The sequence below is a fragment of the Enhydra lutris genome, unplaced genomic scaffold (genome assembly GCF_002288905.1).
Source record: "Enhydra lutris kenyoni isolate GAN:26980312 unplaced genomic scaffold, ASM228890v2 scaffoldscaffold23, whole genome shotgun sequence".
Lineage (NCBI taxonomy): Eukaryota > Metazoa > Chordata > Mammalia > Carnivora > Mustelidae > Enhydra > Enhydra lutris.
The window spans coordinates 2068305-2092841 of NW_019154107.1; the positions used below are offsets into that span (position 1 = coordinate 2068305).

The 24537-nt window shown below is 44.9% G+C and overlaps 1 protein-coding gene across 1 annotated transcript in view; it reads right to left on the reverse strand.

The window, feature by feature from the left end:
- Positions 1 to 24537, reverse strand: part of LOC111150433 (MAP7 domain containing 2) — a 96728-nt gene that overhangs the window by 39027 nt on the left and 33164 nt on the right. Inside the window, exons 2-3 of the mRNA XM_022507892.1 lie at positions 4630 to 4707; positions 3382 to 3545 (exon numbers count right to left, since the gene is read on the reverse strand). Coding sequence (XP_022363600.1) covers positions 3382 to 3545; positions 4630 to 4707 — 242 coding nt within the window. The remainder of the gene's footprint in view (positions 1 to 3381; positions 3546 to 4629; positions 4708 to 24537) is intronic.

Sequence of the window (24537 nt, forward strand, 5' to 3'; positions counted from 1 at the left end):
CGAGAAAGTTCAATCACACCAGAAGAACAGTAGTAATAAATGTTAGAGCTGCATACTGCATTCTGAAATTCCTGCCAAATTCTTGCTCTCCTGAGTATCATCACATGATCAATAGAGGATGGGGAAAGGGCAAGGCAGATTCTTGTCCTTAGAATGTCCTCTATTGGGTACAGCTTAGTGGAAGGAAAGAATGAGGGGACCTCACCCTTGACCCTTTAGCTCTGGCCCTAGATCTGCCTGGATGAACTCAGAGAAGAAGAACCAAGACCAAGGTGACTCACGGAGTTGGTCAAGGAGTATAAAAGGCCTCCAGGAGGGCCCAGCCTAGGCACTGTTGATGACCCAGATAGCCATCTCTGGCAAGAGTGGAGAGCTGGCTGTGCCTTTTCCTCTGCTGTTGCTACGTGTGTTCTTGAGAAAACAGTGTGGTGACAAGCCCCCAAGGGGTTCTCAGTAGGGCTCTGCAGGTCTTTCTCTTTACGAACAGATGTTGACACCTGGCCAAAAGGCCATATAGTCACCATAGCCCCATGCCAGACAATGCCCTCTGAGATCAGCTAGCTCTCAGTTTAGTGAAGTTTTGGCTTAGGTGAGTTTAGAAATTTTTCCTTTTTACACTCAGTCTGGTGGGTTTTGTTAGGTATCAAATAAGAGTTTGACAAGTATGAGATGAAGCTACTCTTTGAAAGAGGCCTTTCCTGGTTATCTGTTTAGCGTGAGGAACGTGGAGTTGGCTTCACCGAATCCCATTTCTCAGGGCCTCTAGTCAGGAATCTATACTCCCCCAATGGGAGAATGGGTGAGTACATTGTGTTGTCAGTCCTAACCGAAGCAAGTGACAAGGGTTTATTCTAAAAGTTTGATTCTTGGGAGCTGTGTGGCATGCAAGGATTAGAAGAACCCACCTTGAGGAAAAAGCAGCCTTTACTGAGAGAATGAGCTCAAGGTCAGTATCTCAAGCAGACACTGGACATCCCCTTCCCCAGAACAGGCCTGACCAGCTTCTAGCCCTTGCAGTCCTCAAGATCTCTAGAAGCCAAGCTGTTTGTGGTGGCCACTTCTGTACTGGCAGACAGGAAGTCTCCTGGCTCAAGTCTGGGGCTAACTCACACAGATGTGAGGAATTATAAAAAAGCAACATCATGGCAACTCTAAGGACATGGAATCAGGACAGGGCAAGGAAGGAGGTGTGGAATCAACAGGTCTTTTATAAGATCCTAGTAACTGCCCTAGAGAGGTACGACTTGGCAGGCAACCCAAACAATTTCCAATAAGCTACAGAAGCAAAATGGGCTGCAATGGAATGAACCATTCCTGCAGAGGCTTCTATCTGGTTGACAGAGACAGAACATGACAAGAACAAGAAAAGACTGGAGAATCTACACAGCCACGTGCCAAGCAGTCAGTAGCCCTGCCAAAGATTTTTAGTGAAACAGGAAGACAAATGCAGGATTTTCCTTTGGAAATGCAGGTTTTCCCCTGCAGTGTAGACCTATCCGTCCTCTCCAAAGATCACACACAAGAATGCCAAACAGGTCTCATCACTAGCAGACTGCTGACACGATGTGGTTAACAGGCTGTCAGGTGTGTGGAAAGTCCCTAACCTCCACCTGGGACTCTGGGGACCCCCAAGGTGGGAGCAGTGGCAGAGGAAGTCTGCCGTTTCCTTGTGTTGCTACACAACCACAGGAGGCCCAGACTCTCAGCCCTGCCCTGCTGTGTCTGGGGAGAAGAGAGAAGCAAGCCCGGCTTGTATGTGTAGTGACTAAAGGTCAGGCAGTATCTCCCATTCCCCATTATCATCCATGTTAAGAGTGAAAGGAAGCACACAAAGCAAACAGAAAATTACCTGAAGAGCAACTATTAGAGATTCAGCCGAAGTCACTAAAGGGAATCTAACATTTTTTTAATTTAAAGATTTTATTTATTTATTTGACAGAAAGAGAGAGAGGAGAGATCACAAGTAGGCAGAGAAGCAGGGAGGGGGGGGGGGGGAAGTGGGCCCCTTGCTGAGCAGAGAGCCTGATGTGGGACTCAATCTCAGGACCCTGAGATCATGACCTGAGCCCAAGGCAGAGGCTTAACCCGCTGAGTCACCCAGGCCGAAGGCAGAGGCTTAACCCACTAAGCCACCCAGGTGCCCCAGAATCTAACATTTCTGAACACTACTCTGTGCAAGGTGTTTTCCTGAGCTTTTACAGAAGTCACTTCCTTTCATCCTTGTGACCACCTCTGTTTTGGGCTGAAGAGACTGAGTTAGAGGGTTATGAGGAGCTAGGTGACTCGTTCCTGGCTACCAACTGCCCAGGAGTAGAGCTGGGACTTGCAGAGAGAGCAGATGAATCCATGCAGCTGCCGGGCTATAGCCAGCAATGGTGAAATGGGGCTGAGACCCTTGAAATGACTTTCATTTGCCAAGAGGAACAAAGCAATGACCATTTAAACGAGTGCTTTGTGGATAAAGATGGGTCTAATTGTGTGTGTGTGCTCACGTGTGCACACATGTGCTCATATTCATTTTTTTTTCATTTAAAAAAGAGGAAGGGATGAAAGATGTATAGTTATAAACCATACAGATATCTGAAAAGATACCAAATCTATACAAATGTCTCTGAATCTTATGGAGCTGGTGATGAATAAACGTCTATACTATTCATCCTAAATGATGAGTCATTATACCTTATGAATAAAAAATGATCATCACCTGATACAAGGCTATGATTACATCCTTAAAATATATTTGTTAAGAAAATCTATACCCAAATATGCTTTCTAAATATATTTTCAAAGTTTAGTAATAAAGGACTCTGCAGTGGTAATAACATTCTGTTTCTTTTTAAAAAGGTAACTGTAGAGAAAGGATGATTAAAGCAAGGAACTGCATTAAAATTTAAATATACTAGCATGTTTGTATTTGAAAGCAGACTGTTTGCTGTAAGAGGGCCAAGATACCCTCTGCCCCCACATCCCTTTCTCCAGCCCTTCGTGCAGGCTACATCACCAGGCCTCTATCCACCAGCCTCTCTGAGTCTCAAAGTCAGAGAGGGTTAGGTCTGGAACAGGCCTTGGAGACTGCCAACTTCAACCCCTCACTTCAGAGATAAACAAATCAAGCAAATACCCACACAGGCCAAATGGCTTGTTCAAGCTCACAGAGCAAATGAACACCTGAGGTGAATGGGTAAGTCTCTTCATTCTTCGTCCAGGGCTGCTTTCACTACACTGCGTCTTGCTGCCGAGAGAAGGCAGGTTGAGGCACCAGGGAGAAGGCTCAGTAGTAGAATTCTCTCACATCCCAGACCTGCACAGGCCACTCCGTGGCCCTTGAACACCAGGCCGTGTGGGAGCTGCTGCGATGGCTTGAAGGTCCTGGAACCTTACCTCCTCCTCCCGGAGCTTCTGCTTCCTCTTCTCCTCCACAGCTGCCCTCTTCTGGTCCTCTCGCTGCCGCTGCTCTTCCAGTTTCCGCCATCGCTCCTCAATTTGCTTTTCATACTGGAGTTTCGCTCTTTTCTGTTTCTCCAGGATCTGCTGCTCCCGGGCAGCTGGGGGAAGGAAAGCAGAAGAGAGGCATCATTACCAGCGCACCCCATGCGGTTCGGGTTAGCCAAAATGCAGAAACACGAGCGAGACAGAAAAGCCCAGTGGGATTCTAGGCCACAGAGACCGAGATGAAGGGCTCTGGCATCTCTGCCACCGCCTGGGTGATGCTGGCCATGCGAACCACATCATCTCTCTGCCTGGATTTCCTCTGCTGTAGGTGGGGACCCTCACGTCTGCAAACTCACAGTGTGGTAAAGATTAAATGAGACCATGCATGGAAAGTACACGGCACACAACTGCTGTTGCTATCGCCGAGTCAGAGCCGCCGCAATGGCTAAGCCATACCCGAGGCTGGCCAGTGAGTTCAAAGAGTAGAGCCAGTGAAAATCACAATGACTGTACACGTACCATTGCAAGGGCACAAACTCAGGATATTCCCCTCAAGACATTTCCTAAGGACCATCTACCTGGTGGTGTCACGGAAGGGTTACCTATAAAACAGCGTGTGAACCAACTAGCAGTGGGCAGTCAAGAAGAACCCGAAAACTCACTTGTGTCAATTCAGAGGGGAAACCACTATTTACCTATATCACAGTATCCTGTGGGGAACACATTGTACTTATCCATCTATAGTTTGCAAGAGCTAAGAAAGCCTTTTTCAACTGGGTTTCCCGTCCTAAAAGAGAAAATGTCTTAATTGCTAATTTTCTGAGTTCTGAGGTTGGCCCTTCTAGATGCCCCGGAAAGAGCCTGAGTGAGTGCATGTAGTGGTCGCCTGAGGAGGTGGGGACAGTGAGGAGGTGGGAGCAGTTTCTTGTTATTCACCATCTTACCTAAAGTCCTTAGCAGAGTATCTAGAACATAGCAGAGGTTCCATGTTTGCTAAGTGAGTAAATGAACTACTCTGAGAATTAAATAACAACTGCGAACATGCCAAAGCGTCGATTTGCTCCCCGGTGCTCTATATTCATCTAGCAATTATTCTAGCTCTCTTTCCATCCAGTCATCAATTTCTAAGGATTTTCAGGAAAGACACCACCACATCTCTACTCCCTTGGACCTAAACAGCCAAAGGGCAGAACTTACCAAGACATTTTTCTCTTTCTTCTCGTCTTTCTTTAGCTAGTCTTTGTCTCTCATCAGATCTTAAAAATCCATCCATGCCTATAAAAAATAAAACATGATAAAATAATTCTTCCCCGGGGCACCTGGGTGGCTCATTTGTTAAGCATCTGCCTTCAGGCTGGGTCATGATCCCAGGGTCCTGGGATCGAGTGCCGCATCAGGCTCTCTGCTCGGTGGGGAGGCTGTTTCTCCCTCTCCCACTCCCCCTGCTTGTGGTCTCTCTCGCTGTGTCTCTGTCAAATAAATAAATAAAATCTTAAAAAAAAAAACACAACTCTTCTCTCTTTCCCTACCTACTGAGTGCCAGGGGCCACTGGTCCTGCACCCTGGGTCTGGCCACACACATACATCATCCATAGCCACCATTTTACCCACAGAACCCTAATAAACCATTCCCCACCACACACGCACACGCACACACGTGTGCACGCCTGCAGCCAGGCCCTGAGACCTGAGGGGTGCCAGCCACAACTTCCACACTCACCCACCAAGCTGTGCTGTTGTAGCCCCAATGTCAATCCTGGAGAACCACGCCCTTTCCCTCTGTCCCCAAGACTGGACCTAGAGTCAGAAAGTGCCAGGGAGGCTTAGGAGGGTACAGAAAAGCCCACCAGGCCTCCCCAAGCCTTGTTCCCAGGGGAGAGGAGAAGCACAAAAGTGGACACAATTATTACACAGACAATCAATGTTCTACTTTCTGAAGGGAGCCAACTGCTAAGCAACATGTACAAACTCCTTGGGTAAGTACTGAGAAACGCAACACTCAAGTTTGATTTTGGTTCTGCTAAATTTGCTCCAATGTCAATCTTAGTATTTTAGAATCAAGAAGAAGAAAGATAATATATTCCTGTTTGTCATTTAAATATCTACAACAAACAAAACAGAACAAATGGCAGCTCCCCCTACCACAAAATGTCTAGGAAACATCCCAAGAACTCCACATCTCCACCCATCTTCTACAGGACCATGAAGGGCTTTCTAAATCAAAGATCAAATGATCTTATTTTAGGATTACAAATAATTTACTGCACTCAAGTCACAATCAATCATTCATGAGCATTATTTATATAATGTTCCAGCACAACATCTAGGAGAAATCAGCTTCTGTGTTAGTATGACCAAACTCACTTTCATAGTCCCTGGGCCCTCCTTTCTGGTAGCATCACGTGCTGACCTCTTTGTGTGCTCTACTGCCACAGTTACCTGCACCCCTTTGGGGAAGGTTCCTGTAACTGTGCAGGAGAGAGACCAGAGACTTGGACTTGGTATAGGCAGCAGGAATGCAAATAAGGACGGATGTGATAAACACTGGATTGTCACAACTCCCCATGGGCATCTGATTTTGGAAGCCTGGATTACATATCAGGAATATTAAAGTTCAAGAGAGAAGTACTAAAGAATCAACCTGGACTATAAAAGCCATTACCCACATTTGTTTTAGTTAACTCTTAACCACGATACTACCAACATAAACATCACCAAGAATTTGAAGGCCCAACTTCTTAGCTCAGTGCTGGCTCCCTAGAGTCTGACCCCAAGAGACCCCAAACTCTCTTCCCAACTTGACATCAGGTGTGTTTCTTCCACACACCTTCCAGCTCAAAATACCCCTTCTCCCACACCCCAACACCTATTTAAACCCCACCCACCTTCAAGACCCCACAGTTCCCCAGAACTCATGATGCTCTGTGGTTCCCATACGGTAAGCAGAAGACTAATTTCATTCTGCTTGGCTGCAGAGTTCTCTGCTTCAGTCTCCCTGGGAGGAGAGAGAGGCTACGGAGGCAAGGGTGGCTTATGTATGTCTAGGTCACTCCAGCTCCCGGCACTGCCCCTCAACAGTGCCCCTTAGGTGAACACACAATGCTCAAAGGCAAGCATGCAGTTGGTGGAAGGGAGACAAAACCAGGTTTTTCTTTTCTCTAAAACACCTTCAGGCTCTACTGTCTGCCTCAAGAGTTTGATTAATTAGAATTTACTCTGTGAAAAGTTACAAAGAGTAGCTTAGCTTCTCTGGACAGATGCTGGCTTGTGTCAGAACCCATATTAACCTGTCCATCCTAGCACGACCGGAACCTTACTCTGTATTGCCCATGCCACCCTTCAGATATTAATGGGCCAGCCCTCTACCTGAGATACAGCCTGAGAACCAATGAAAGTGTTCTTCAAACAGAAGAAAAAAACTGAGGGAAAAGGGCCAAGCACATTTGGAACTGGCCACATTACCCACATGCTTTACAAACACAAGTTGCTCTGTTCCAGGGATCTGCATGATTTTAGGCTGCCCCCTTGTGGGCACTTGTAAGAGTCACAACAACAAATAATTTCCCTTCATTATCGTGCTCGGGGATGTCCTCACGTGCTTCATCACACTAGGAGGTGACCCGTTACTATGGATCAAATGCGCTTCTCGGATTTACTGGGCTCAATCACTTTATGATGCAGGTACTATTTCGACCCTCACAGGTACAGAAAGGAAGGCACTAAGAGGTTAATTAACTTGTCTGAGGTCACACCATCAGAAAGTGGAAAAGCCAGATCCTACCCATGAACATGACTCCAGCATCCACTCTTAATTACTGCTCTCCTGCAAATGAAGAAATGTAACAGCTTGTTCTTAGTGCCTATGAACAAAAAGCTGTAATCCAGTATCGCACACAAGGAACAAATCCCACCCTTGTCCCTGGAATAAGCCTGCGAATGTGGGGAGAGGTCCAAGTCCAATTCGTTAGAGAGGGATCAAGTAAGAACTGCTGTGAGCCACACACTGGCTGGCTTGCCACAGATATGGCCACTACCCAGGCCGAGTAAATATCTGCTTCCTTTTCAGACTGATACTTTGGAAATGTTTTAGAGAGGCCGATGCTGGGTGGTAAAGGGGGTTAGCCAGAGAATGCTGGGAACAACCACGAAAAGCAATTCTGCTTTGGCCTCACTAAGGAGGGTGAAGCAACTCAAACAGTCCAACCTGGGTAACCCGGAATGTCTGCACTGTCACACACAGCCAGAGCCATGTACGCTACTTCAACTGAAGATAATCAAAATTAAATGGAATTAGGGGAGCCTGGCTGGCTCAGTTGGAAGAGCATGTGACTCTTGATTGCACGGATTGTGAGTTCGAGCCTCACACTGGGTGTAGAGATCACTAAAATAAATAAATAAACTTTTAAAAATTAAATGCAATTGAAAGTTCAGTTCCTCAGCACACTGGCCACATTTCAGACACCCACTAGCCACATGAGGCTGGTGGCTACCATACTGGAGAGCAGTGGAAGAGAAAGAGAAGTCCGGCAGCTCCCTCTTGTGATTCTCTTCCTTCACACTTAGCTGCTCTGGGACATGCGTGGATAAGGAAGATGTCATAGTTCACTCGAGGTTGAGTTTTGCTGGGTGAGTAAGGCTCAAGTAGGGCCTCATTCCTCAACACAGTGTTGGCCTCTCCTGATTACAAGAAGAGTCAGGCAACTGTTTCTAAAATATCCATTTGAAAAGAAGCCAAATAATTAACTCATATCTCCAACTTCCATCTTGTGACTTTCCATGATCCTCCAGCAGCCCCTGCTGAGAAGCACTGGGCTTATCCCAGGGTAGGGCACAAACCAGACCACCCCTATTTGTTATGGGCCATGGATTTAACCAGTTAATTACCACGAGTGCAACACAGCCAGAGGACTCAAGGTAGACCATGATTAATACATGAACATTAACAATACCAAGAGACTTCCAGTATACTTAAGGGTTAATGCTCAATTTTGTTCCTAAAGTTAGTCTTCTTTCTGTATGGCCTGAAATTCTCAAGTATTTAGTTTTCCTACCCAACCAATCATCCTTTTTCCATTTTACTTCATACTTTATGCATACCCTTGTCTTTTATTAAACCAGAGACCCAATTTTATGTTTGAACTCCATGAGAAGAGATGGAAAATAGATCTGTGCTTGTCAGGGGGTAGGGAGGAGGGGCAGAAGGGAAGTGGGTGGCTGTGAAAGGGCAGCATGAAGGATCCTTGTGGTAATGGAAATGTCCTCTATCTTGACTGTATCAGTGTCACCACTCCGGCTGGGACAGTGCTGCAAGCTAGTACTGTTGGGGAAAACTGGGGAAAGGGTACATGGGATCTTTCTATAGTATCACTTATAAGTGCATGTGAATCTACAATGACCTCAAAATAGAAAGTTTAATTAAAAAACAATATGGTTGGGCACCTGGGTGACTCAGTTGGTTGGACGACTGCCTTCGGCTCAGGTCATGATCCCGGAGTCCTGGGCTCGCGTCCTGCATCAGGCTCCCAGCTCCATGGGGAGTCTGCTTCTCCTTCTGACCTTCTCCCCTCTCATGTTCTCTCTCGCTCTCTCTCTCCCTCAAATAAATAAAAATCTTAAAAAAAAAACAAAACACAATATGGTCCTGGGGTGAAGCCCTGGAGGAGAACCAAAGACAGAGAGAGAGAGAGAGAGCAGAAGACACCCTCCTAAAGGTGTCCCACCCAGGAGAAGGACAAGCGGTACATATGTCAGAGCCAAGCTGCCCCATTCCTGATGAAGTAATGCTTCCCAGGACAACAGCATGCAGGTAACGTGCGCTACTGAAATGGAGGCCTTTTTCTGGACAACTCATCCCGTGGAAATGAGAATGAAACAGGGAGAGTAAGCGTCTAAACAACTATTTTATGTTAACAGAACAGCATACGATTTCGTTCTTCACTAATGTGCTCTTGCTTGGAGTAACTTCCCGTTATCCTTAGGCTATAGCAACACATTTTTAAAAACTAATTTTAAAATGAATTTTATTAGCCCAAGCACTCTCCCACTAGAATATGAATAAGCTGGTATCAGTCAATGATTCATGGTACTGGTAATAACCATTATCAAAATACAAAGTTTTTAGGGGAAGCCAGCTATGTTGGACTTCAAAAAATTAATTATATTAAATGAATTTTAAAGTAACTTTCCCAATCACACTCATATGGCTACAACCAGTCAGTGTCCAGAAAAAAGAAAGGGAAAAGAAATGAAGAGCTTATCAAATAAGAAGTTCAGTGCTAGCCAGCCCCCTCCTCTGGGGCCCCCTCCCCTCAGTGGACTGGCAGGCATGGACATAATCACCTCCACGGTGACTCATTTGTGCTGTCTTCTAAGTGCATGAAGACCAGTGGTTCTCAACTGTGGCTACACAGTGGAATCACCTGGGGAGATTTTAAAATGACAGATGCATGCATCTCCCTCCCAGAGGCTGACCTAACATCTCAGGTGTAAATGGGGTGGCAGTGTTTTAAAAGCTCCCATGTGATTCTAACATGCGGCAGGACTGAGAAATGTCCTGGCCCACTACTCCTACTGGAGCATGCATCAGAACCACCTGGAGGGCCTGTGACCTCTTACTGCTGGATGGCACCCCCAGAGCTTATAACAGAGTGGGCCTGGGGTGAACCACTGACTCAGTTCCAGGTGAGGCTGATGCTGCTGGTCCACAGTCCACAACTTGAGAACCATTATTCTAGACTAAACTGACTCTATAGGACAGAGCCCTGCCTGTGGCTCCTCTGCAGATGTCCAGAACCCAGAGGAATGTGGGGCTCACAAAGTGGGATGGAAGGAATGCAGAGAGATGACCTGACTGCACCCCCCATTCCTCTCCACATGCTATGATCTGGGCTTGTTCATTTGCCCCTTGCCCTCTAAGCTCTTATCTCTGAATCTCTAGTACCTTGTACATGGTACTCAAATACTTACTGAATGAATAGGCCATGAATATTATGTCCCACTGATCGAAACCTCTCCATTTGTAGAGCACTTAAACCTTTTTATTGGGGCACCTGGGTGGCTGAGTGGGTTAAAGCCTCTGCCTTTGGCTCAGGTCATGATCCCAGGGTCCTGGGATCGAGCCCCCGCATCGGGCTCTCTGCTCAGCGGGGAGCCTGATTCCCTCTCACTTTCTGCCTGCCTCTCTGCCTACTTGTGATCTCTGTCAAATAAATAAACAAACTCCCAAAAAACCACACATTTTTATCAGTAATGTCTATGTAAACCAGTAACATTTTGAAGCATCTATGTAGCTGTTGTTATACTGCTGGAGTTGGGGCAAGGAGTACAAAGCTAAAGAAAGGAAAGCAACTTTTCCCACTGCTCCCCATGCTCCCCCAAAGGCTAAAACAAATCTTTCCTCTGAATTCCATCAGCGCTCTACCTCTCAGTTCTTTTCCCTCTTTAATTTGAATTGGGTTCCCTCTCTCATTTATGGTCCTCAAACACAGGAAACTCTACCCTCCATACCGTCCCCCTTTTCCAGCCCATCTATCAGGATATAAGGTACTTTCTTCTTTTTTTCTAATTTTATTTTTAAGTAATCTCTACACCCAATGTGGGACTTGAATTTAAACCCCGAGAATTGCATGTTCTACCAACTAAACCAGCCAGACCAAAAAAAAAAGCTTTTTTTTTTTAGATTTTTTATTTATTCATTTGACAGAGATCATAAGGAGGCAGAGAAGCAGGCAGAGAGAGGAGGAAGCAGGCCCCCTGCCGAGCAGAGAGCCTGATGTGGGGCTCAATCCCAGGACCCTGGGATCATGACCTGAGCCGAAGGCAGAGGCTTTAACCCACTGAGCAACACAGGCGCCCCCCGATACAAGCTTCTTAAGGGAAAGGCCCACATCCCATTTCTTCCCGTAGCCCCGAGGGCCTAGCATAGTATTCCGTACATATTAAGAAACTAATAAATGCTGAGTTCACAAGCACCTACAGTGTGCCAGCCTGGAGGGTATATTAAAACAAACATTTCCTTATTTCCTACGCTCCTATGACGGCATCAGGACAAGGACATCACTCCTGTGGCCTCTGTATGACATGACCCACTTATTTAAACTTGCGAAGTCTCAGTTTCCCATTGTGTAAAGGGATATGGAATGTTAGCTCTGGGGACTCACCCTCTTAAAACACATCCCTGTGCTGTGAGAAGGCCAAATTAAACAGCAGGTCTCAGGGAAGGCTCCAACCGGCAGAGCGACCACCAACTGTCAGCCTCTGAGTGTGCCATCTTGGCCCTCCAGTAAAGGCCCTCAGTAAAGATAACAAGTGAAAACCACCCAGTCAACCCCAGGCAACACACAGAACCCCCGAGAAAGAAGGCAACATTATAAACTGCTCAGTCTTGGTGTAGTTTGTTTCACAGCAATATATCCAGAAAACCAGTCCACCGATCAACCAAAAGCAAACAAGCAGCAGTTTCTGATCACTCAGTATATGGGACCCAGACTATATGCACCGTCCTAGACTCCTCAGCCTCATGGGCTCACCAACCCTGGACCTCAGGACCACATGTCACGCTTCTCAGGCAGAATTTAGTGATGGCTCATGTAGTTCCCTCACTCAATAAGCCCCAGAAGCTGCTCCTGTCACTGCCTCCGACAGAAGAGCGCCCATACATAGCACCAGCTGAAAAGGAACACTAGCACCTTGACATTGACTAGGCCAGTCCTGCAGAGGCCAGGAAACATGACCCAGAAGACAAAGTAGTTAAGGCCCTGTGGCATGCACTCTGAGACACGAAGGCGACAATGGATAACTGTTTGCCCTTCTCTCTACCAGTGACTGCTCTGAGTCACTGGGATTCATAACCTCCCTGGACATGGCCTGGGATCGAAGCACCACTAGCTGTATTCAGGTGCAAGGCCTTGGTCAGCTTGACGATGCATCACCTTTTATTTCCTTTCCTTCCCTTCCCTTGCTCACATACCTTTCCTCTCACTCTTAGTTCCCAGGGAGCAGACTCCTCAATAAAGTGCTGGTAGGTATAAAAGAGAAGGAGAAACTGTACATGAATATTCATAGCAGCATTATTCATAATAGCTACAAAGTGGAAACAACCCAAATGTCCATCACTATTGAATGGATAAATAAAACATGGTATGTCCATAATGAAATATTATTCAGTCATAAAAAAAGGAATGAAAGAGGTGATGGGCTGTTAATGAGTGCAGGATTTCTTTTAGGGGTGATGGAAATGTTCCAGTATTAAACAGTAATGATGATTGTACAATATTTTGAATGTACTAAAACCCACCAAAGTTTATACTCCCAAATGATAACTGTTATGGTAATTATATTGCAATAATACAATTTTGCAAAAAGAAAAAAAAATTAAAACCACATTATGGAGGGCTCCACAACAAGATTTAAAATCCACAGCCTGGAGCATCTGAGTGGCTCAGTTGGTTAAGTATCTGTCTTCACCTCAGGTCATGATTCCAGGGTCCTGGGATCGAGTTCTGCATTGGGCTCTCTGCCCAGCAGGGGGTCTGCTTCTCCCTCTCCCTCTGCCCTTCTCCCTGCTCATACTCTTTCTCTCTTCCCTCTCAAAATAAATAAATAAAATCTTCAAAAATTAAAATAAAATCCAGAGCCTAATTAATCTCATCTATGGCCTTCATTCAAGTCTCCCAAGTTACTGCTTTTACCTTTTCCTCTCAAATATCCAAATGATGTATTTGGTTCCAACAAAGCAGTTTCCATACAATGAGAACGAATGTAGTTCATTTGAGTATGTAAAAATCATATATATGTGTGTACGTATGTACATGTATGTATGTATGTACATACATGTACATACATACACATCCTGGTAAAGTATCTGTCGCACAATCTCAAGATCTTTGTTTTATTTTATAAAACTGGGGAGAAAAAAAATCAATGTTTGTAAGTTGAAAGAAAAAGAAGTATGCCTGCTATTTGTTCAAAAGGGGGGAGGGATGGGCACCTGGGTGGCTCAGTGGGTTAGGCCTCTGCCTTGGGCTCAGGTCATGATCTCAGGGTCCTGGGATCGAGCCCCACATCAGGCTCTCTCCTTGGCGTGGAGTCTGCTTTCCCCTCTCTTTCTGCCTGCCTCTCTGCCTACTTGTGATCTCTCTGTCAAATAAATAAAATCTTAAAAAAAAAGGGGGGGAGGGAATGAAAAAACACCCAATAAATGATAAATGTTATGATCAACAGTTATGATAACATAAAGTGATGTACAGGAAGAACTTTCCATTATGATAAATGGTCATTAAATACTAGTGGCTATTATTTTCAGGGGGAGTTATTTTTGAGATTGAAGAAATGGAGACTCAAAAATTTAAGTGAACCACCCAATGTCACATTAAGTAGGAGGATTCTCATTATCTCTCTGACCCTTAATTCACTGTGATTTTTCCTAGACTCTGCTGCAGGATCAGATTCAAATCAATGAAGGGCAGGAAGGTGAAAATTCTAGGAAGGGGTAATGGTGTATGCAAAAATATGCTAGAAAATAATAGTTAAAGCCTGAAATCTCATTGAATTTCAATCCTCCTAGTCTAAACTGAAAATCAATTGACAGAATCTAGAACCTTTTTCATCTTTGCATGAGGGTATTGTTTTTGTCCAGAAAGCATCACATATTCTTAGTTTATATTTTTCAATTAAAATCTCAGAAATAATTACAATCCCATAGGGTCACTAAACTTTCTATTTAAATTTCTTTCAATGTGGAACTAAATCTCAATTCTCAGTAGGTCCTGTCAGCATCCATCCATACTTCAGGATGACTGCTTTAATGCAGTGGACTGTAATGAAAACCAATAGCACTAATACTTGAAGATTCTTGTCTAGCAACCAGATATTTTTCCAAAATGAAATTCATATCCATTAAAGGCACTCTGAGAATAATAAATCAACCCTTACACTGTTAAAATCAGGGCTTAATCATACCTGTGTACAATGCACCAAAAAAATCCCCCAAAAGTAAATTTAATAACGTATGAACGGCATGTTCGAGATCCCAAATCATGGAATTTCGGGTGAAAGAGCTCTCAGGGGCCCACTTCAATAGTCTACTTGCTGTGAGCAAAGAGGGAGTGAGCCAACAGAGATGGGGGGTTTGGTCCCTTTCCTCCACCAGAAAAAGAACTATCTTTATCCTCTTTGCTTCTTTCATCTACCCTTCCGACCTGCTGGATGAATTTCTCGGGCTTTTGTTATACAAATAGAGAATGCAGATAAAAAGGGTTTCCGGAGTCTAAGAAGTGAATCAGCTTTGATGATCAGACAATGGAAAGACAGGGAAACCTATAAGAGGGAACAAAAGAGAAAAGGAAATAAGAGGTGGGCAGGGGAGCCAGAAGCTCTGTTAAGGCTGCCTCTGGGTACAGTTCTGCCTGGGAGCTGAACACAGGAAGGGTTTCAAGAAACTCCTGGAAGGTGTGGTGTGTGTGTGTGACACTGGGAGCCAGAGGAATACGCAAAGAGCTGCAGGTGAGAGCCTGCTAATCTCCAGAGCCATCTGAATCGCTTTCAATCTCTTTTGGTTACTGAGTTTTCTTTGGCTATCACATGAGCTTCTGGTATTTATTTGGGATATTTAGTTTACAAACAAATACCTAGGGAGGAGCTAACCTCAGGGGAATCAAGGGTTATAGAGATCCTTTGGTGGCCATTAATTCCATTTTCAGTCTCTGATAATAGCAGAACTGGGTGGCTTCCACTGCAATTTGTGTCTTCGAACGATACCACTTCTCCCCATAGCTTAATAATTCGCCTGAGAATTTTGGGGCAAACACTAATCCAGTGATTCTCAAGCTTTAGCACACACCAAAAGAATCCCCTAGAAGGCTTGTGAAAAACAAATTGCTGGGCTCCACCTCCAGAGCTTCTGATTCAGTAGGGCTTGAGGGGAATCTGCAGTTCTTTTAAAGATTTTTATTTTATTATTTATTTGACAGAGAGAGAGATCACAAGGAGGCAGAGGCAGGCAGAGAGAGTGGAGGAAGCAGGCTCCCCGCTGAGCAGAGAGCCTGATGCGGGGCACCATCCCAGAACCCTGAGATCATGACTTCAGCCGAAGGCAGAGTCTTAACCCCCTGAGCCACCCAGGCGCCCCGGTATCTGCAGTTCTAACAAGTTCCAAGGTGATGCTAATGTCACTGGTTTGGGGACCTCACTTTGAGAACCACTGATGCAATCCATTACCTTCTGAACTGGTTTAAATTCCATTTTCAATGGTAAGAAAAAGTCACTATTACTACCCAGTTAACTACTTTCAACAGGTCTCTTTTTCAAGAATAATGTCATAATTTATACTTTCGAAGGAGGCAGGGCTGTAACTATCTTTTATGTTCAACAGCTACTGACTTACTAGGATGAAGGTACAGATATCCAAGTATCAAAATAGATTTTTAAAAATGTATACAGATACTAAAATATCCTTGAAAAGAAAGAAGTGGAGAAACAGGGGGAACGACATAAGAATGTATACAAACTTATGCAGTTGTTATGTTTTTATAAAATATACTAAGTTCCTATAAGTTTCCTTTAAAATAACTAAATGAATCACATTTTCCAGAAAAATGCAGATGTGATAAGAGTATTACTGAATGGGGGCACCTGGGTGGCTCAGTGGGTTAAAGCCCCTGCCTTCGGCTCAGGTCATGATCCCGGGGTCCTGGGATCAAGCCCCACATAAGGCTCTCTGCTCAGCAGGGAGCCTGCTTCCCTTCCTCTCTCTCTGCCTGCCTCTCTGCCTACTTGATCTCTGTCTGTCAAATAAATAATAAATAAAATCTTTTAAAAAAAGAGTATTACTGAATGACTCAAGTGATCCCTAAATGATTCTTTTTAAAATAAGATTTTATTTATGAGACAGCGAGAGAGTACATGGGCATGGGTAGGGGATGAGCAGAGGGAGGAGAAGCAGACTCCTTGCTGAGCAGGGGGCCTGACATGAGGTTCCATCCCAGGACCCCGGGATCATGACCTGAGCTGAAGGTACAGGCTTAACCCGCTGAGCAACCCAGGTGACCATCTTAAATGATTTTCTTAAACAAGAATTATACAACAGAGAGAATGAACAGTTGGGTTGTTTTTTTTTTTTTTTTTTAAGTGTGGAATTGGGTGAAGTTCAGTCACAAAGAGCGGAGCACTTTGACATCAAGGCTGAGTGATGAGAATGAATCTCCTCACCCTGGAACCTGGCACATATTCAGCACCAATATGCCACAGAATTCTCTGCAGAGGGTTACTGGAAGAAGGCACAAGGGCAAGTGCCCACAACAACTGCTTTCAGACCCCTCTTCTAAACAATGATGATAAAAGTAGTCCCTCTCTTACTCACAATGAGGGTTAAAGGAAAGATCACTGGCAGCTTCCCTGTGCCCAGCACCTAATGGGAGCTCCAAAAACTGAGCTATTCGTTGTTAGCCATGCTAGCCAGGCTGTTCCTCTTCCGTGCTCTTCCTTTTCTACTACTGAAGTCTTCAGAAAACCAGTCCTGCTACCTTTCCTAATGGGGCAATTAGATAGAGTGCGTGCACGCAACAGCACCAGGCTAAAACCAGGGCAAACCTTCTCCTTCAATAAAAATTACATTATATATATATAGATGATTTCTCATCTTCTGTCAAGAGTATCAGTTATCCATCATCATTTGTATCTACACATGGAGACATACACCCCTTCTGGGAAATAAGTAGAAATGAGATCCTGTCTTTAGCAGCATGAATAGTTTCTTACCAGAAAAAGAAAAGTAGATGACATTTCACAAACGTCAACTGTGAAGGCTGTATATGATGATGCTGACGCTTTCACTACTTCCGCAGTACATTTCCTAATTATATTCATGAACACATAATCAGCTGTCCCAAGAATACCCACTCCAGCAACTCCAATCAGCTCCCCAGAATCAAGTGAAAATGTGTCACATTATAAAATGCAACTGTGCCCAGTTTCACGTACTGTACACATATTCATGGGTCAGACTATCTTTTTCTAAAGGCACCATTTATTAAGCAGGCATGAAAGTCTCCAAATATTATCAAATGCTCACAATAATCCTAGGAGGTGGAAGCTACCCTTATTTTGCAGATGAGGAAACTCAAACTTAAGACTCGAAGTTAAGAAATCTGTCCAAAGTCACAGGTGCTATGTAGCAAAGCCTGGATGTGAGGCCAGTCTTGCTGACTCCCAGGCTGACAGGCACCAACTCAGTACTGACAGGAAAGGAAGGCCACGTAAAGGAAAGAATACTGACCTAGCGATCTAGATGTCCAGAAACTGGGAGCTATTCTTTTTTTTTCTAATTTATTTTTATTATTTACTTATTTATTTGACAAAGATAGACAGAGTGAGAGAGGGAACACAAGCAGGGGGAGTGGGAGAGGGAGAAGCAGGCTTCCCACAGAGCAGGGAGCCGGATGTGGGGCTCGATCCCAGGACCCTGGGATCACGACCTGAGCTGAGACACTTAAGGACTGAGCCACCCAGGTGCCCCCATACTGGGAGATATTATTATTGGGATGCACAAAGGAGCCTAAGAAAATGAGTCTGCTTCTCTCTCTGACCTTCTCCTCACTCATGCTCTCTCTGTCTCTCTCTCAAATAAATAAATAAAATCTTAAAAAAAAAAAAAATTCCTCATGACTGAGGAGATAAGAAGGTCTAACAAGCCAGCTCCTTGGTTCTGAAACCTGCCTTGAAAATCACCCTCTTTCCAGGTTCACTATAAACCTTTACCTGTTTCCAAACACACCAGATCTTCTACCAATGTCCAACTGGCCTGGGTCTTTTCTACAGCCACCAGGAAAACTCTCTTGTTGATCACTTCCCCATTCATGTGTAAAGCCTGGCCCAGGGGCTGCTTCTCGGTTGCATCCATGTGGCCTGCCCAAAAGCACCCCTGCCAAAGGAACTGGAGTAAATCTCTTCATATCTCAGAGCTTCCAGCTGCTCTTCTGTAAAGCAGGAACATCACTACCTCCTTCAGGGTTATGGCGGTTCTTGTGAAAGCACCTGGCAGCAGGAGTAGTCACAGTTGGTCCCATTCCCTTGATGATATATGAGAACACAGACTAAACAAGTTGTGGCAGATGCTCACTGGGCCCAAGCCCTGGGCCGTGTAATCATAACCTCCACTTTTCAGTCTTCCCAAGAGTCCCACAAAATTCCCCTAGGAAATCCCCCACAACTTCCTAAGAAGTCACAGTTTCCATTCTAAGACTTATTCTGCCTTGCTGATCATTCACTTAGAAAGTAAGAAGAACAGGGGCACCTGGGTGGCTTAGCAGGTTAAACCCTCTGCCTTCGGCTCAGGTCATGATCCCAGGGTCCTGGGATCAAGCCCCACATCGGGCTCTCTGCTCAGTGGGGAGCCTGCTTCCCTCCTCTCTCTCTGCCTGCCTACTTGTGAGCTCTCTCTGTCAAATAAATAAATTTTTAAAAATTACTTAAAAATGAAAAAAAAATTAGCATTTGTAAAAAAAAAAAAAAAGAAAGTAAGAGGAACAAATTCAAAGGTGCCTAAAAGAAGACAACAAACAGCTAAAAAATTCAACTTGATTCAGTACTGAGCACTGTGATGCACAAACTTATCTCCCACCCTGGCTCTTGATCGTGGAGGCAGGAGTTAACCTGGATTCCTGTGTTTCCACAATAAATTTAATATAAGTATGTATCATTTCAAAAGGACCCAGTATGCACTGCATACTCTATTCACAGCATGATTTGCGAGTTAAATGAAACCTACATCATTTCCCAAACCCAGCCAATCTGAGTTCTTGGCTGGGACCACCTGTAATACAAAGACAAGTTTAACTTCCATCTTCAGCTAGGGACAAAAGAAAGATGTTGTGGGGGGATGCAATTCACGGAAGGTTTAGGGAAGGAAATATTAAACAAAAGCTGCCCTGCTGTGCAAGTAAAAAGTTTGCTCTTGTAATAGTTCTCTCCCTGGTATATGCCCCCTTTCTATTGCAAAAAAAAAAAAATTTAGACTTATTTATTTTAGAGGGGAAAGAGGCAGAGGGAGAGAATCTTCAAACAGATTCCCCGCTGATGCTGGGCTTGATTCCACAACCCATGAGATCAGGACCTGAGCCAAAACCAAGAGTCAAGCATTCAACTGACTGAGCTACCCAGGTGCCCCATAGCAAAAAAATTTTTTTAATAAATGTAAACTTCCCTTACAAAATAATCCTTAGTAAAAGAAGCATATTTTTGGGGGCGCCAGGGTGGCTCAGTGGGTTAAGCCGCTGCCTTCGGCTCAGGTCATGATCTCAGAGTCCTGGGATCGAGCCCCGCATCGGGCTCTCTGCTCTCTCGGGGAGCCTGCTTCCTCCTCTCTCTCTGCCTGCCTCTCTGCCTGCTTGTGATCTCTCTGTCAAATAAATAAATAAAATCTTTAAAAAAAAAAAAAGCATATTTTTGGTGGACCCTTCCACAGCTAAGCACAGGGCTCACCAAGCAACTGGGTGGTTTCATGCTGAGATCCACCTTCCCGACCTTCTGTGCCGTGTGGTGACCACACAGTCACCTCTCCTCCACATCCATGCCCACTCCCCCATGAGTGTCTCTAATCATCAAAGAATTGTTTGCAGTCACGAGAAGTTAGACTCCACCCATCCTGTCAAGTGTGACCACAAAAAAAAACCAGAGAAGTGGGAGCTGGCACCAGAAAAGGGAGTGAACATGGAAAGCAGAGCAAGTACAGATTTCTATCATGGACAAGGCATACAAGTCCAGGTGTCTGAAGTTGGCCTCAAGGTCCTTTACAGGTGGGGAGCCTCTGACACATGGGGCTTTGGTTTGAATGCCCAGAGGCTCACTTGATGCAGGGATCCAAGCAAGGGGGTAAGGCTCTGATTTGCAGATAGAATGACCCTGGAATAGCCTTCCCATCCCCCAGAAAGTATGGAGAAGGCAGCTGGGTACAGTGTCTGGGAGGAAGAGCTCAGGAACCAGGTGGGCCTGGTTCCAATCCCACTGAGATCAAGGAGCATCAGTGGAGAAGGAGAGGGAGGAGGAGAGGGGGGAGGTGGAAAGCAAGAGGGAGAGAAGACGTGCGGAGGCTTTGAGTGAGAGAATGAGTATGTGTGTGTGTGTGTGTGTGTGTGTGTGTACTGCTCAGAACACTGCCTGCTGCAGTCATCACTCAATAAATGTTAGGCATCGATATTTCTAAGTCTAAACCAGCCGGGACTGTCCTCCAGGGGTGTGGTAGGGGCAGATTCTGGGGCTGCATACCAGGACAAGTGGTTGTGTACAGTGAGGGTCATGTGTGAAGATACAAGCCCCCCACTCACCATCCTAAGATTCAGAAAGTCCTTGAACATCTGTTAAAAGGGCTAAACACAGGGGAAAAGGATGATTCTTACTTGGTTTTCAGCAACAAAGTATGAGATTTACAAATGTCTCTTTGAAACTGTGTACGGAATCCAGCAGGTAACAGCCAGTAAAGGGACATTAACTGAGGCATTCCATTATTAGTACTGTCATTTGATGTTCTCTTCAGGGTGGTATGTACGTTTGATGACCATGAAAGTAAAAGATGAGTCAAGGATCCCAGAGCATCACTGGAGGCCCTTCCGGCCAATCTTCATGCCATTCCTGACCTAGCTGCCCATAAGGCTCAGAGTCCCCATGGTGGGAAGAGCTCCCACCCTTGAGCATGAGCTAGGCAGGCCAGAGAGTACCTTGTCCCGAGCCCCTTACTTTGTCCTTGTTTCCTCAGCGTTTTCACACACTGACATGCTCATAGGGATTTAAGGTCCTTCCATCGTCATGTTATGGAGTTGGCAGGAGCCTTTAGCACTCTCCCTGTGGAAAGCCCCTCTGTTTCTAGGCTGCCTGCTTCCCCTCTGCTAATTGGGCACCAGACTTGAACTTCGACCAGAGCTGTACAACTCAGCTATTCAAAGTGAATCCTCCCTGCTCCAAGCCCCTCTATTCCCAGTTTCAACTCCTGGCAGCACAAACTCCCCATCAGATATGTCCCCAGGTACACCAGCACTTTGAGGGACCACTGATAGGGCCTTGGAAACCCAATCCAAGTCATCAGTGTGGTTGTCAGGCCTGCAGTTCAGATTCCTGAATTTTAAAACAAAATACAAAGGGGGAAATAAAGAGGTTAGGGAAAAAACTTTGTGTAACAAAATCTTTGCATTACAAAATCTCTGTATTACAAACAATTTAGAGACATATTAAGAATTTTCAACGTCGGGGTGCCGAGGTAGAACAGTCAGTTAAGTGTCTGACTCTTGGTTTTGGTTCAGGTCATGATCTCAGAGTCGTGAGACTGAGCCCCAAAATGTGCTCCATGCTCAGTGTGAAGTTCACTTGTGACTGTCTCTCCTTCTCCCTCTGCCCCTACCCTCCCCCTCACATGAATAAATCTTCAAAAAAATTTTTTTTCAGAGTCATAACCCCCTGTTCCTTTTTATCCTAAAAAGCATACTCAGGGACACTTGGGTGGCTCAGTCAGTTAAGCATCTGCCCTCCGCTCAGGTCATGATCTCAGGGTCCTAGGATCAGAGCCCTGCATCTGGCTTCCTGCTCCCTCTGCCTGCTGCTCCCCTGTTTGTGCACTCTGACAAATAAATAAAATCTTAATAAATGAATAAATGAATGAATGAATGAATGAATAAATATTTCTTTTAAAAAGTAAATAAAATAAAAAATAAAAAGCACACGCAAGAGGGTTGCTCCGCTCCCATCCCAATATACAGGCCTGGCATCTGACAGTGTCAGCTAAGCCACAATAGAATTCTTAAACAAGTACAGTTTTCAAGGACATTTTGAGGGCTTGAGGTAGAAACAGCTTCCTGGTCAAACAGATTCTTCTTAAACTGCAGGCGCAGAGCAAAATGTGTGCCCTCGCTCCACGTCATTCCAAGCAAGCTGCTTTGTCTTTTTTTTTTTTAATTTTTTTTTTAAAGATTTTATTTATTTGACAGAAAGAGATCACAAGAAGGCAGAGAGGCAGGCAGAGAAAGGGAGAGGAGGAAGCAGGCTCCCCGCCGAGCAGAGAGCCCGATGCGGGACTCGATCCCAGGACCCTGAGACCATGACCTGAGTCGAAGGCAGAGGCCCAACCCACTGAGCCACCCAGGCGCCCTGCTTTGTCTTTTTAAACAGACTTGCAGATATCTCCAGCTTCTTGATTAAATTTACCCTACCTCATTCCCCTCCAACTGCCCCGCTAAAACCTCTTTGGCACAAGAATCCTAAAGTTCTACTTATTGCTGCCAGTGGTCAAAAGCTTATTTTGAAAACAGTAAGATAACAGATGTGATAGTGACAAGAGAAAAAGTAAACTGTAAATCTTGGTATTTGTTTCTGGGCAAGATTTTCATAAAGTAAAACAAGGCCTTCAGAGAAGTGAAGTCCCAAAGTATATGGACATGTAAAGGCTTCTCTTTGGCTCTTTCACAGAAAAAGCCCCTGCCATTCAGAACAACACATAAGGAATACCCTTTTGTGCACTACAGTTATATCAGAGCACGGCTGCCTTGCCTATGGTGGCTGTCACTGTTTCTTCCTTGTTTTTCATTGCAGGAAGATAAAAACTGATGATGTATGTATTTTAAATCCTGCATGTTGCCTTTCACCTGCAAAAACCATGAACAGAGAACAACAATATACCGCTGCTATTTAAGTATGCTAGCCCATTAAAGCAATCCAGTTTTGGATTAACCACATTATTTTAAATTAGCCAAAGTGTCATACTGAAAGGTCACTACACACATTTCTATTAAAGATGACCCAAACCAATGCTTAAATGACCACTGCCTTTAAAAACAGCATGCTCGGGACACCTGGGTGGCTCAGTGGGTTAAGCCGCTGCCTTCGGCTCAGGTCATGATCCCAGGGTCCTGGGATCGAGTCCCACATTGGGCTCCTTGCTCAGTGGGGAGCCTGCCTCTCTCTCTGCCTCTGCCTGCCTCTCTGCCTGCTTGTGTGCTTTCTCTCTCTCTCTTTCTGACAAATAAATAAATAAAATCTTAAAAACAAAACAAAAACAGCATGCTCCACAAACCTTATACTCTAATAAAGAGGTTCTCAACCAGGGGTAATTGTGCCCCCAAGTGACACTTGACAATGTCTGAAGACATTTTGGGTTGTCACAGCTAGGGTGGAGGGGGATGCTACTGGCATCTAGTGCGTTGAGGCCAGGGACTCTAACATCCCACAGTGGATACAGGCCACCCCCCCGCCCCCACGAATCTTCCAACCCTTAAAGTCAGTAGTGCCAAGGTTGAGAAACCCTGCTTTAGTAAGCTGTGCTACACGTGACAAGGGGAACGACTTCCTTTCCATACTGTAGACACCTTGGTTCACACTACAATAATACAGAGCAGTGAGAACAAAGCTAGAAAATGATAAATACAAAATAACATTATTCCCATTTGGGCAGCTTTGTTAAAAGCTGTAGTAATTTGGAGTAGTTTCAAAAGTTCTACTTCAGGGGCGCCTGGGTGGCTCAGTGGGTTAAAGCTTCTGCCTTCAGCTCAGGTCATGATCCCAGGGTCCTGGGACTGAGCCCCGGCATCCGCATCAGGCTCTCTGCTCATAGGGGAGCCTGCTTCTTCCTTTCTCTCTGCCTGCCTCTCTGCCTACTTGTGATCTCTGTCTGTCAAATAAATAAATAAAATCTTAAAAAAAAAGTTCTTCTTCAAAAATAGAGAATCAATAAAATTCTTATTGGTGTTTGACAGAATCAATAAGCACAATTCGTTTCCTTAGGTAGAACTGTGACTAAATGCATTGGTAGTATTGTTAAGGGTTTTACAACATCCTTTATGGAACAAACTGCCCCTAGCATCCACTTACCTGGATGGCAGTGCAGTGAAACTATGGTGCGAACCTGCAACAGGCGCAAAGATAATGCACTGCCCTGGACCTGGAGTGAGAAAGCTTACTCGGTCAGGTCACCCCCTCAACAGGCCACTCCAGGGAAGGCACACATATTCCCTCTGCCTTTATGTGACCTTCACAGGCCCTACTGGGCAAAGGAATTCCCTCCTAAGACCATCAGTACAAATTATATGCTTAATCAGAACCCCTGCTGATGGAAACAATTCATATTTTGTC